This window comes from Cuculus canorus, chromosome 1 (assembly GCF_017976375.1).
Source record: "Cuculus canorus isolate bCucCan1 chromosome 1, bCucCan1.pri, whole genome shotgun sequence".
Taxonomy (NCBI): domain Eukaryota; kingdom Metazoa; phylum Chordata; class Aves; order Cuculiformes; family Cuculidae; genus Cuculus; species Cuculus canorus.
This window is the reverse complement of record NC_071401.1, coordinates 36,167,101-36,180,662: the sequence shown is the minus strand read 5'-3', so window position 1 is coordinate 36,180,662 and position 13,562 is coordinate 36,167,101. Positions and strand designations below refer to the sequence as shown.

At 34.6% G+C, this 13,562-nt stretch overlaps 1 protein-coding gene across 1 annotated transcript in view; it reads left to right on the top strand.

The window, feature by feature from the left end:
- Positions 1-13,562, top strand: part of DIAPH3 (diaphanous related formin 3) — a 223,510-nt gene that overhangs the window by 94,167 nt on the left and 115,781 nt on the right. Inside the window, exons 18-20 of the mRNA XM_054056201.1 lie at positions 3,008-3,103; positions 4,743-4,837; positions 6,990-7,091. Coding sequence (XP_053912176.1) covers positions 3,008-3,103; positions 4,743-4,837; positions 6,990-7,091 — 293 coding nt within the window. The remainder of the gene's footprint in view (positions 1-3,007; positions 3,104-4,742; positions 4,838-6,989; positions 7,092-13,562) is intronic.

Below are 13,562 nucleotides of genomic sequence, written 5' to 3'. Positions count from 1 at the left end.
AGTAACTTAGTAACTTAGTTTGTTGCATACCATTCCTGCATGAGTTCCTAGGCTAAATATGTTCTATACTTACACGTTTATCCTCGGAGTTGTAATGCCTTAGATATTGCCTTAACATTGTCTGTAAGCCCCTTCTGAGCAAAGATTCCAGAGAGAATTAGCTGGTTCATTTGCAGCATTGTTTCTTGATTTGAAAGTTGGGAGGTAAAATAGCACGTTTAACTGCCAATTTTTTTGTATGTTTGTGTCTTTGTATTATTTCTGTTCCAAGACTTGTAATGCATAAATATTGCTTTCAAGTGCTGGAAAAGGCAGACATATTTGTTTTTTTTTCTATTTCAGCCCCTCTTAGTATCTAGAATCATAGAATAGTTTGTGTTGGAAGGGACCTTAACGATAGTCTAATTGCAACCCCCTTTCATGGGCAGGGACATCCCACTAGATTCAGGCATTGGAAGGTTACTATAAGTCTTCCTTGGAGCCATCTCTTCTGCAGGCTGAACAGCCCCAAATCACTTAGCCTGTCCTTGTGTGGGCGATGCTCCAGTCCTAGTGCAAGGCTGTCAGGGTAAATTAACAAATTCTGATAATTTCACTTTTTGTTGTGACTATTAAGTAAATTAATTTTGTTTCCTGTAAAATGATAATTTGCAAAGTTCCAAGGTAGCCGTAAAACATTGCTGTATTTTCATTATCATTCCAATGAGTAAGGCATGTAGATTCCGTGGAACCTATGCTACAGAGTTACCCAGGTCACCTAGTGGAATCTGCAATTCTAGTACTGATAGGGCAGGCAACTCAAAATGATCTTTTAAGAATGACTGTTTTTGGCATGTAGCCAGTAAGAAACTCAAGAAGTCTATTAAAGCATGTAACAGCAGAAGAAAGCAATTGCATGATCCTGTGATCCGTAGCCTCTGACATGCTCTTCTGGGTTCAGTAGGGGCTCTTCTTAAAGTATAACCTGAAAAAACAAGCTTTAGTAGTGAACTGCTTTTTATCCAGTAGCTGAAATGTCATTCCATTCCTTTTGAACTGAGGATATTGAGTTCTTACATTGGTGGTTGAAACCTACGTCTTTTACTTTCATATGCTTAGTAAGCAGTGTTGTTTTTCCAGGGCCTGGAGAATGCTAAATTTCTGTTAAATCAGGGCCAAAAGAAATTCAGGGCCAACTCAGGGCCTACCCAGTTGTGGGTAGGGTGCAGACAAATACAAAATTATGGCTTTGTAACCCATTTGCCAGGACCCTGGCTATCAGTCTTTATCCCAAGGAACTGTTTTATATCTTAGCTCAGTAATTTCATTTTTGAGAATACCAGGTTCTTTTCTTCACTACAGCACATCCTCAAGAGGAGCATCATGCTGCCTCGCAGGTGTAGGTGATAAAAGCAGTTTGGGAGATGATTCAGATTTGTCTCTCCCCCAACTTGGAAGAGACTAGAATCCAGTTATTTCAATCGCTGTGTGAGGTTTTTAAGTTCTTATTTCTTTGGTAGTATCCTAGACAACAAAACTTAAAAGACTACAAGAGGTCACTTAGCCTGTGTCCCAATCCTAGGCAAAATTTATTATGCTTAGAAAAACATTTTTTAAGAATCATAGAATGGTTTGTGTTAGAAGGGACCTGTAAAGGTCATCTAGTTCTACTCCCCTGCAGTAAGCTAAGACATCTTCAACCGGGTCTTTCTGGGCCCATCCAGCCAGACATAGCTCTTAAAGATGTCTCTTAATATTTACGGAAGTAATTTCATCTTAGGGAAATCCTCCTGATAATTCATGTTACATCTGGTTTTGCTAAGAATAATCAGCGAGATAGAAACTGTAATCCTATCTCTTCTTAACAAGACTTCTTATCTATATACATCTCCTTCTGAAGTCAGTATAATGTACTTTTATTACCATGTATTTTCTACTGCTTAGTATCTGAAGTGTGTGTAACTTAATTTGGAACAATCATACTGTAAAAACTTGGAACTAATTTCATTTGTGAAATGGAGAATGAGGCAAACAATAGTAATACATTGGGTGAATAACATTTAGCAGTGAAGATTTGTGCTGGGAGAGAGGAGAAAAGAAAGAGAAAATGAAATAAAAGGAGAAAATAAAAAAGGGCAACCATATTGGATTTAGGGAAAGATTTGTGTGGTTTTGGTCTTTTTTGTTTGTTTGCATAGTAATCGGAATGGTTCCTGCATTCCTAAGTCTATGCTGTTATAATAAGTGAAATTCTTATGACAGTGTGTGAATAATGAGAAATACATTCAGCTTACATAATGCATTTGGGAGATTCTATTTGTATGAATTATTATCTGAAAAGTAAGAATAGGCCTGAAATTCCAGCAACGTTAATGTATGTTTATACAATGACTTTGCCTTTGTGGTATTTCTTAATAAGTTGATTACATCATATATTTAAAAATACATCTTTTTGGAGGAGATAAGGAAAACAGGTATATTTTATACTTTATGTTCTAAGGTAATTTAATTTTTTTAATGAGCTGGTGGTCTTTGATAATTTTGGTGCATATATTTAGACAAAAGTGGTCACAAAAATACTTAAATTTGGTGTTGGTTCTTTGTTGATTATTATTGCGACATAGTGGCATATCTTCTTTCGGATTTGTTGTTGTTAAAGTGCAGTTCAGAATGTTAACCTGGGCAGTCTGACTGCAGTGTGTTGCATGGTATTGTAAATATGACTTTTGTGACCTCAGATGATTTGTACAACTAACATTAGCATCTTTATTCAACTTCTACATATTAAAAAAACCCCAACACCTTGCTTTTGAATGCTATCATGCTGACAAACTTGGCTGAAGAGCAAAGATCTTGAGAATGCAAGTAATAAATGCAAATCCTCTGTATTTTTTTGTCTGTATTTTCTGTTATGTTCCTTTCTTTGTGAGTTTACTGTGCTTGATAGCAAATATGTTTTCTGAATTCATTGATGTTTTGTCTAAATATTAAGAGTTAACAATGACTGTATTTGTGTTTACTTTGTCAGTAAAAAAAGAGGAAGAGGATTTTGAAGAAAAGAAATCCATTAAGAAACGAATCAAAGAATTAAAAGTTTTGGACCCAAAGATTGCACAGAATCTATGTAAGTAGATTCTGGTTTTATGAGAAAATAAATGTTTTATAAATGATCTATAAAAATGTCTTTCTTGTCTGAATGCCCTATAACCACTTCTTGTTTAAATCATGTGAGAATATGTGCTGTGATTAGTGTTAGCCTAAACATGTGAGTTGATACAACTGAAACATATTTAAGAAGACCCAAAGAACAGTTAAAGGTTATCTCTTTAACTCCTCGCCTACCCTAGCAAAAAAGACAATAATGTCTACAAGGTGTCTAGCAGTCTCTCAGGTACTTTATAGAAAGAAGACAATACTCAGTATTATGCAATAATATGCAAATAAAGATGATAAAGTTTTGGCAGATAGGAGTGCTATGAAGGATAGGTTCCTAAATGCCAGCAGACATAATACGAAATGATTGAATTATGCTGAGCAAATAAACAGTTTTTATAGGAGCGTTTTGTTTTTTAACTGTTCGTGTGGGTTTCGTTTCTCATGGTGCTTTTGTTTTTATGAGAAAGCTCTGACGAGAGCATTAGAAAAAAAAGGATAATTGTCAGCTTGCCACTAAATACTATCACAGCAATGATTACCCTGCAGAGTAGAGTTGTCACTGACTTCTTATGGAGGGACTCTATGATGCGGGATGGTATACATAACAAACTAATTAAGAAATTCCAGGAAGGCTGGAATTATAGGTGAACAGGGGTTAAAAATACATTTTATCTTACCTATATTACTTTGTGTCATGCCCCGGAACCACGAGATACACGCTAGTGTCTGGGCCTTCTTTCGACCTGCACAGTCGAAAGAAGTTGGTTTGTTTATCTGTGCAGCGATCCAGAGCTGACAAGGTCACTCTCAGGGTGAAAATGAAAAGAAAAATTTGTTCTGGCTTTGACCAAAATAACCAGATGAGAATGCTTCGGTGCACAGCCGAGATATGGGGGGGCAACTTCCCAAAGTTGCAAAAAACAGATTTCAATCTGTTCTAATCCCTGAACCCAGCCAAGGTCACTCTGATTTGATCCAACGCATACCGATGCTAGTCAAGAAAACACAGTAAATTATATATGTATTTATATATATAGAGAGAGAGAGAGGGGGAGAAAGAGAAAAAGAAAGTCACCACTTCAGTGGGTAGCCAGCAGTTCCTTGGGAAAACGTTGTCACTCCAGCAGCTGCTTCTTCCAGGCTGTGTGGTCCAGGCTGATCCAGCTGAAGTGACGGCGGAACATGCTGTGTGGCTCCTTGCAAGTTCCTTTTTAAGGCCAGTCCATGCCCCATCAGCACATGTGGGGTGGCCTTGCGAGGTCTCTGCAGAAGCTCCTTCGGGAGGGTCTGGCTTTTCCAGGGCAGTCAGGTGGATGTGAGGAGGTGAGGGCAGTGCCCTCATAGCAGCTGGCTCAGGATAGTGAGCTTGGCCAGGCGAGGGGGAATGGTGCTTACTCCTCCTCCTCCCCTCCCACTGAATCCAGCACCACAGATGAGGCCCTCAAGCAATACAAATGTTTAAGACAGAAAAAATAGTAAAGTTGGGCTTTACACTTTGCGTAGTGTTGACCCATAGACTCTACAGACTGTTTAATTGGTGTTTTGTAAGTTGTAAAAGGATTTGTGTTGTCTTGCTTTCTTCATTACGTGTTTAATCTATGCTTTAGCAATTTTCCTTGGCTCCTTCCGAGTGCCTTATGAAGAAATCAAAATGATGATCTTGGAAGTAGATGAAACACAGCTGTCAGAGTCCATGATTCAGGTAAGGAAATTGACACTTTAAATCCTGATATTTCAAAGTAAGCTTCTCATTAAATAGAAACCTGTAGCTCAAAAGCCTCTTAACATAAACTTTTGGCTAGTAAACCACTAAGTTTTTTTTTTTCTGCGAACTACAGATTTTTTTCGTATTTTTAACACATTTTTTCTAATGGAAGCAGCCAAATTTATATTCTGTTTTCTGCATTCCTATCGTCCACACCTAAACTGAGATATGTTTTAGGTATATATTCCAACAACAAAACGTGCTATTCTGTTTCTTCTCTAGTTATTAATTTTTAATGTAATTTGGTTCTGCCTCTGTCTTATCTGAACAAATCTGTTGTTCTGTTCAAAATTAGGTGGAAAAACATTTAAGTTTTTTTGATTGGACTTCTTTGCTTTCTCCTTGTCCTGTTAGAGCTGGTACAATGCAGGATCTTTCCTTAGGGTATGCGCAGTGATCACTTCTCTTCCCTAGAGCTTATTTAGATAGTGTTTTCCATTTCCATATTATTCTATTCAAAGCACAAAATCAGTATGCTTCTGTGTGGAAACGAAAGTTGCTGGAAGTTGCCTGTGTTCTTCTTTTCATGATGTTATTTAAGGGTTGATAAGTTGAGGAATTTCAGACAATAATTTAAATGCAAATACTTCATTACAGAACCATCGGAAGAGTAATTTAGAAGGGATGTCTGGAGGTCATTTAATTCAGCCCCTTGCTCAAAGCCAGGTCAACTAGAGCACGTTGCTCAGGGCCTTTTTCCGTTAATTTTTTAATATCTCCAAGACTGGAGACTCCATAGTCTTTCTGGATGCCTTTTCCAGTGTTGAACTACCCTCGTGGTCAAAAACTTTTTCTTCTTTAGTTAACTAGAGTTTTCATTGTTGCAACTTGTGACCTTGGCCTTCTCTGCTGCACACCTCCAAGAGGAAGCCAACTGCATCTTCTCTGTACCCTGTAGCTGGGTACCTGAAGACAACATTATGTTCCCCTGAGCCTTGTTTTTTGAAAGTTCAAGAAGCCAACTTCTGTCAACCTCTCCTTGCTTGTTATGTGCTGTGTACCACAGTCATCTCAATGGGCATCCATTAGATTTGCAAACATACGTCTTTAGACAGAAATTGTCTCTCTTCTGGACAGGACTCCTACATACTGTGATGAACTTCAGATTATTGCTATTATGGTTCATAAATGGCCCATGGTAATTACTATCAATCTACTAGTAATGTAGCGTAGGTTTCAGTTACAGAGGATTTAGACAACTGATACAGCATACCTGAAAGTGTGTTAGAGACATGGGTACCAGTCCCTACTGAAACATCCCAGAAAGATAAAGTTAGATGTTGTTTTTTCAGAAGCATATGATTTTACAGGTGTGTTGATTAGGGAAGAAATAAATACAAATAGTGAAGATACAGAAATAAATGCAGATAGTAGAGAGAATCTAAAATGGCTTGTGACATTAAGGCTCTTTGGCATTCAAGTCTGTGACTGGTACTGCAACACATAGTAATCTGTATTCAAAGGTAAAAATAAAGCAAATTTATATTTGTGTACTTCACTTGTAAAATGAAATTCCACCATACTGGAATGTCAAACTAGGGTCCTGCGGAGGAGGCTGTACAATGTTCAGCACGCTCCCTTCCTTCCTGTATGCACTTTGGGCCTTACTTGTTGTCACTTTGGTTTCAAAGATCTTTAACCTTTGAGCTATTTGGACTTCACTTTCCTTTAAAAGGAGCTTATCTGTTGATTGATTTGAATGATGAGATGTTTCTTTGAAGAAATGTTTGCAGGAACAAACATGAGTTGTCATCTCTTTGACAATATGTATAATCAGTGTATAATCCTCTTTATTTCATTCAATGATTCATTTAATATTGGCATTGAAATTAATACTTTAAGGTTATGAAAATGAAAAGAACATTTTCCACCTCTAAGCTCTTTGTTTATTCCAGTTTGCACTTATATAATTCTCTTTTTCAAGGTTTCCTTCAGTTTCAAATGATGCATGAGGTGTGTGTTTTATTTCATTTGGAATAATAATTAAAATTCTCTAAAACAGCATGAAAAGCTGTTATACCATTTACCTACATTAATAAAGGAAATATAGAATCTGAGATATTTAAACCTATTTTATTTTTCTTGATAGAATTTAATAAAACATCTTCCTGAACAAGAACAATTGAATGCATTGTCCAAGTTCAAGAATGAGTATAATAATTTGTCTGAGCCGGAGCAGTTTGGAGTTGTGGTGAGTTCTGTTTTTTTATCATTTTTTTAATCTTTTTCTGTAATACAGTTTTAATATAATATTATTGAAACAATACCAACTGCTTCTTCCTAAATGTGAAGAGCTTTCAGACTGGAAGGAGGAGTACAAGTGCTGCCTTTTAATTGGATTTTTAGTGGACATATCCACAGATGCGGGAGGCCTGATTGTTGGAATATTACAATTGGAATGATTTGAGATTCTCTTTCTTTAAAAAAATAATTTTGTTTACCAGAAGAAAACAAACGAAAAAAGAAAAAGGAAAAAATCAGCGGTATTTTCCGTGGCGGTAAAGGTTCTTTGGGAAATACAGGGATATTTTTGAATTTCTATAGCTAAAATAGTTTGGCTTTACTTTTGTAAAGTGACATTTTCTACAGTGGCGATTTTCTTTCTGTTCTCTATGTAAGTGAGAAGAAAATACTGTAGCTGTCACCATGTTTATCTATTCTGCCTCCCATGTTTTATAATACGTCCTGTAGTCAGTCTTTCAATTCCCAGCAGGAAGATACATTTATAATATCTCCCTGGTTGAATTAACGCAAGAATGGAAGACAGAAAAGAACATACTGCTAGTTCAGTGTTGGCATGTTTTTTTTTTTGGAAATATAGTTTAGCTGTAATTTCTGTTTAGCTTATTATTTACATTTGTTAATTATTTCATCCAGACAAACATAGAATAAGGCTATTTCTTTTTCCTACGTGCATATAGATATAAGTCTTTGATTTTTCTTGTTCAGTCCTAGCGTTTCAAGCCAAGATAGTCATCATTAGCTTCGTCTGGGAGGATTTCCCTGGGAAGGAATAATTCTTATAGTTCTATCTATGGGCTTCAGGAAAAGGCCTGTCATGCTTTTGTAACAGACACTTGCTGTTGGTATATATCTGTGGTTGTCAAAGAACTGTGGTTAAATATTGGAACATCTGGAGTACCGGTATAGGGTATAAGACCAGTAATGGCTATTCAGCTGAAGAGCATTGGTTTGGTCAGGAGACAACACTACATTGAATTGTTGTTTTACAGATGTGATATAGGCAGCCTTGAGTACAGGTATTTGTAAAACAAAACTAGTTCTGAAGGGGTGCTTTTTCTGAAAGCTATTACTGCTGTTCATTTTCCATCTCTCTTTAACAAGAGTAACAGTCATTGTACATCTAATGTAATACTGGTTTCTGTGTTCTTGTCTTCTAACTACGCTCTGGGAGTACACACGGAAAAGAGGAAGACCACCACTGTTTTTAACATTTTTATTTTCCAAGATTTTCATATATAGTTTTCTGATTGGAACCAAATTATCAGTTTTTCATGGGTTTAAATTTCTTAGTTACAAAAGCTAATTACATTTTTGGCTCTTTATTTTTTTTTTGAGGTTTTATCAGACATTCAAGGGATGATTTATAGTTTATCTGTATCTTAACCTTACTTTACTTGATGAACTTGTGACCACATGATTGAATAGGTCTCTGAAATCCTTTAAATGAGGTATACTTCCTCAACCAAAAGAAACCAGTCAAAACATATTTTATTGTTTTATGATACATGAAGCTAATGCTTTCAACTCCTCTGCTTATAAAGAACTCAGAGTCAGAGGAATTATTATTTTTTCACTTGTTTTCTTATAGTATTTGTTTATTCAATTCAGAAAATAATAGTAGTTTCAGAAAGGCAGATTTCACAATAACAAATTTTAGGCTTGTTTTCAGTCTAGTTTATATTACTGAGCTTTAGAAAGAGATAATTTGGTAATGATTATTATGTTTGAATCAGTTCTTCAGGTGGAAATTCTATTTTAAATCCATAATTTTATAAATGAGAGTTCCTACATTTGTTTACTTAGTTGTGGTAATCAACATAAAATTAAGATGCATCAATATATTAATGTATCTTGAAAAAAAACCCCAAACCCCATAAGTCACAACCCCACAAACCCCAAACCCCTGAAGAATCACTTCAATAATTTAAAAAATTAATTTACTTTGACTTAAGTTATACCTTCCAACTTGTCAAATTCTCTTTAGTTTTTCTATAGTCTTTAATACTTAAGATGTCATCTGGAAAGAAACTTGGCTTGTGGGAAAAAGTGTTTAGTTTTTCATTTTTGTTGTCATCAAACCATTGTAACAAGTGTTATTTTGTATTTAAAGGATAAATCTCTAGTTCTAAAGCTTTCAGAAAGGCTCCTGTAGTATCTGAACTTTTATTGACACTGTTTTTAATACCATATTGTTGTCTCTGTAATGCTAGCTGTATCTTCAATATTGCACAACTATAGAATTGTGTATCCTAATCAATTTTGTCTGAAAAAGTACTTTAGTTGGCAAGCAAAATGTCTGCTCAATAACCAGTGAGTGTTCCTGGTATCAGTATAATATTGTATCGTCTAACTCTCTTCTGCTGCATGTGTTGTTAAGAGTAATAAAATTTCTGAACACACTCTTGAAAGCATTTGTGTTACTTAGTTCAGTCATATTAATCCTTTAATTACTCCCCTTTCAGCACAACGTATTTGTTATTTTGTAAAATGAGAATTAATTATAAAGTACCCCTGTAAGTTAATTCACAGTTTTCATAAGTCTTAAACAATAATTTGTTTAATTCCACTGTCCTTCTGCTCTGTTTTGCTCTTGAACTCTGTTTCTTTCAAATGTATCAATTCAGTTAGATGGGACTGTCTGTCTGATGAGAATAGCTAGACCAGTAGTACTGTAGATCAAGTTTTGCTGAATGTGGCCCAACTGATTTGATAAATTTCTCTTAAAAAATTGAGGCAATGTGATAAGTCAGAAAAACGTTGCATGAAATGATGCTTGCATCTCAAAAGTTGATGGAATTTCTTTTCTGAAGGAACAAGGTTTCCACTGAATAGTGCAAGTGTTTGCTTTCCCTGGTTTTCTGTGCAAATAATTGAAAAAAACCCAAACCAAAACAGCAAAACCAAACTCCATCATTAGGCACAGTTTTTCTAGTGTCACATCTTTTATGCATCTGGTAGAGCTGACTTGAGAGAATAAGCTACAACCATTTTTTTACGTGAAACATTTTTTGTTTCTCTTGGAGGAGGGAAGTTTTGAATAACTCATTTTTTGCCTTTTTTTCCTTTTATTATTTGAATATGAAATCTTATACATTTGCTTTTCATTAAGGACCTTCAATCTTCATCAGACTCTCTTGTATCTTTAGTTTTATTATGGCTTGGGAGCAGACTGAGAATTCCTACTCATTTCTTTAAGAATTGCTGTTGACACCAATATGAGTCCTCTTGGTATAGCTGTTGGTTTTTTTTTTCCTTCAAATTGCTAGTTTGTGCCTCTTTTTTTGCACTCCTTTTCAAATGAGGAGAATCAAACAAGCATGACATACAAGACCTTCAGGTTTATCTTTTAGGTGAGTAGTATCTTGTAGTTATGATTTCAGAAAATTCAGAGATCCCATGTTAATTTTCTCTAAAGTTGTGACTAAGGGGGAAAGAAAATTAGACTGCCAAACAAAAGCTTTAAGTAGTGAATAAAGTGATAATTACTATTCATGTGATAATAAAAAAAAATCTAATGGGAACCTTCTTTTATCCTTCTGGCTTTGAATTCAAAGTCAAGATTTGGTACTCAGAAAGAAACAGCTAGACCCTTCCTGAGATACCAGCATGCTGTGACTGTTCATTGTTGTATGCTTTACTTCAACTGAAGTCAATTAACTTTTGTTGATGGCCTAAAGACATTGAGGGCATGACTCTAAACAGTTCAGGCTCCCTTCATGAGTATGACTTTGGGTTTTGGCTTTTCTTTGTAGTTGACTCTATGGATTGCTTTTGTGCTTCCTGTGTTTATCCCCTACTTTTTATGTTATTTTGCACTTTAATGTTTTTTGTTCATTCATCAGTGTGAAATAAATCCTTTTATTACCCTTATCTTCACTTCCAGACTTAAAGGTTTCTCTAGATCAATTACTTTATTTTTCTGTACGTTATTTCTTTCACTTATTCTAGGCTGATGTCTTAGAACATAGATATTATCACCTATAACTGTGGAGTTACATTTTGGCTTTGGTTTCTTTTTGGCTCGTGTGCATCCATGAACTGTTTAATGAAAACTATATTAAATCTGTTCATCTTATTGTTTCAGCTTAGCTTTGTGGTGTTATCTTAAATTGGTGTTATTTTGAGTGTTCGATTTTGTTGCTTAAATTCTTGATGAAGTATTCTTGTAGTTTAAATATTATTCTTTAATTTAAATATTCAATTGTTTTTTGTTTACTATTATTCTTGTTTTGTTCTTGGTTGTACTCAGTGCAATAAACTTCCTCCTAAAATAATTTTACCTTCATGTTATTTTCTTGAAGGTTGCATTGATTGTGATTGATACTAGGCAATATATTCTATAAAACTTGATGAAGATTGTCTTTGTGTTTAGAAATGAGTAGTCAAAATGACAGCATGCTTGCAATGTGAGACCTATCTGAGACGAATGGGGTTTTAGATAGATGATCATCTTTGTAGGTGACTGTTGACAGAAGGTTAGTTTTTTGGTGGGCTTTTTTTATTTTTTTTCCTTTTGCCTTCTCCAAGGTGCAGAATAGGTATTAAGTTGCTTTAGGACTTAAAACAGTTAGTGATGTTGAATTGTTTAGCAGATTTCCTTCTGAGGAAAAGGTTTTGGTTTACAGTATTTTTTTTCCTTTTGAGAGTAGTCTCTGTAATCATATCAAACAGTTTTTAAGGAGTAGATAATTTAGTAATGTTGCTCATTTGGTTTTGGTGAAGCTGATATAATAGTTACTATTTAGATTTATTAATCATGACTGATACTTAAAATGCAGTAATGTATTTAATGGATTTTCATTGACAAACTATTGCTGTACCACTATTCAAGCCTTGCTGCTGGGGACAGGTGTATATTTGGTTTTCATCTGAAACAAACCCCAGTATGTTAGCCATCAACAGTGATCCTTTGCATTTCAGACAAGTTTCTTCAAAAACTTTTTTCCTTGTGTAGTCTTACCCAGTCCTAGAAATTTCATTTTACCTAAATTATATCATGTAGTCTATTCCTTTGAGTCTTTTGCATAAGAGATGATAAAGGTACTAAACCACTGAACTATTTTGCCAAAATTGATTGGGCAAAGAAGAAATTGTGTTCTGGAAATATACTGATTAAATATCTGCTACCACACAAATAAGATGATAAAGCACTGGAGAACTGTTGCATTCCTTTTCCTGTTGTAATTCTTTTTTAATTTGTCTGTGATTTTTTCCTGTTTTTGGTCTTCACGCTCAAGAAATGAATTGTAGACCCTTGGTAAGGTTTTGAATGTTGTAAGAATGCGATAATTAAACTCACATCACATATGTTATAAGTCTTTCAAGTATTCTAGTGAAAGAAGAGTTGGAATCACAGAAATAATAAATTAGAAATAAATATTGGGATGTTAAGCAATAGTAGATTTTTTTAGAAGAAAAATAAAAAGTGCTAACTAAATCCTGATATAACCTAGTTTAATAAGATATCTGTACTAAAAAACAATTGAGATTTCTGAAATAAATAATAGGGCTTTGGAAATCATTGTTACAAATAAATCCTTTTTTTTAACCTGGCATCTTTTATTAGACATTTCTAAATCAGGCCTGGGCAATTGTACGTTAGCTACAAAACTTAATATTTACCCGACTGCACTTTTTGTGCCAAACTATGCTATATACTTTTTTTTTTTTCCAAAAGATTTGTGAAAGAGGATTAGGCACGTGTATAAAGAAATTCCTGCATTGTTAGAGAAGTGTAAGGTAATACTTTTGCTTGTATGAACGAGATGAAGGAGGAAGTTTTCTGTAGAAGCCTCATGCTTTAACATTCTCCAGTATTTTTTCTGTCTGAAACACCTAATATTCAACACTTAGGTTCATTGATTTATATAGCAGTTGCTTTTCTTTTACTTAGTGTCATCTTCAATTTTTTTGATGATCCCAGATTTTGTCAGACAAATTTAAAATTTTTAACTCTTATTTGTTTTTTTAATACTAACAATTTGGCATTAAGTTTGTCTTTGCCAAATATTTATAGTTGTCTCCTCAATTTTTTTAACAATTAGAAATACTTGTACATGTATTGTTGTCTCCTTTCATGTTTGCAATAACTTCTTTCTCAAATTGTTTTACTTCAAAACTCGGTTCATTGCATATTCTTTACAGTCCATCTCACCTGTCATTTAGACATTCACTCTGATATATCAATATACCCAATGACTTATCCAAATATAGGTTTGACTGTGTTCTTACTTATTTTCATCCCTATTTCAGCATTGGTGGTTTATCTTTTCCTTGTATTCAGCTGTTGATGATGAGCTTATCTCTGGGTTTTGCCCTTGTATCTTCATCATGGTAATAAATTTTCTACTTTTTTTTCTTTGTATTTCAATTTCCTTTTCAACACTAGCTTGTAAAGTTCTTTATCTTGATTGTGTGA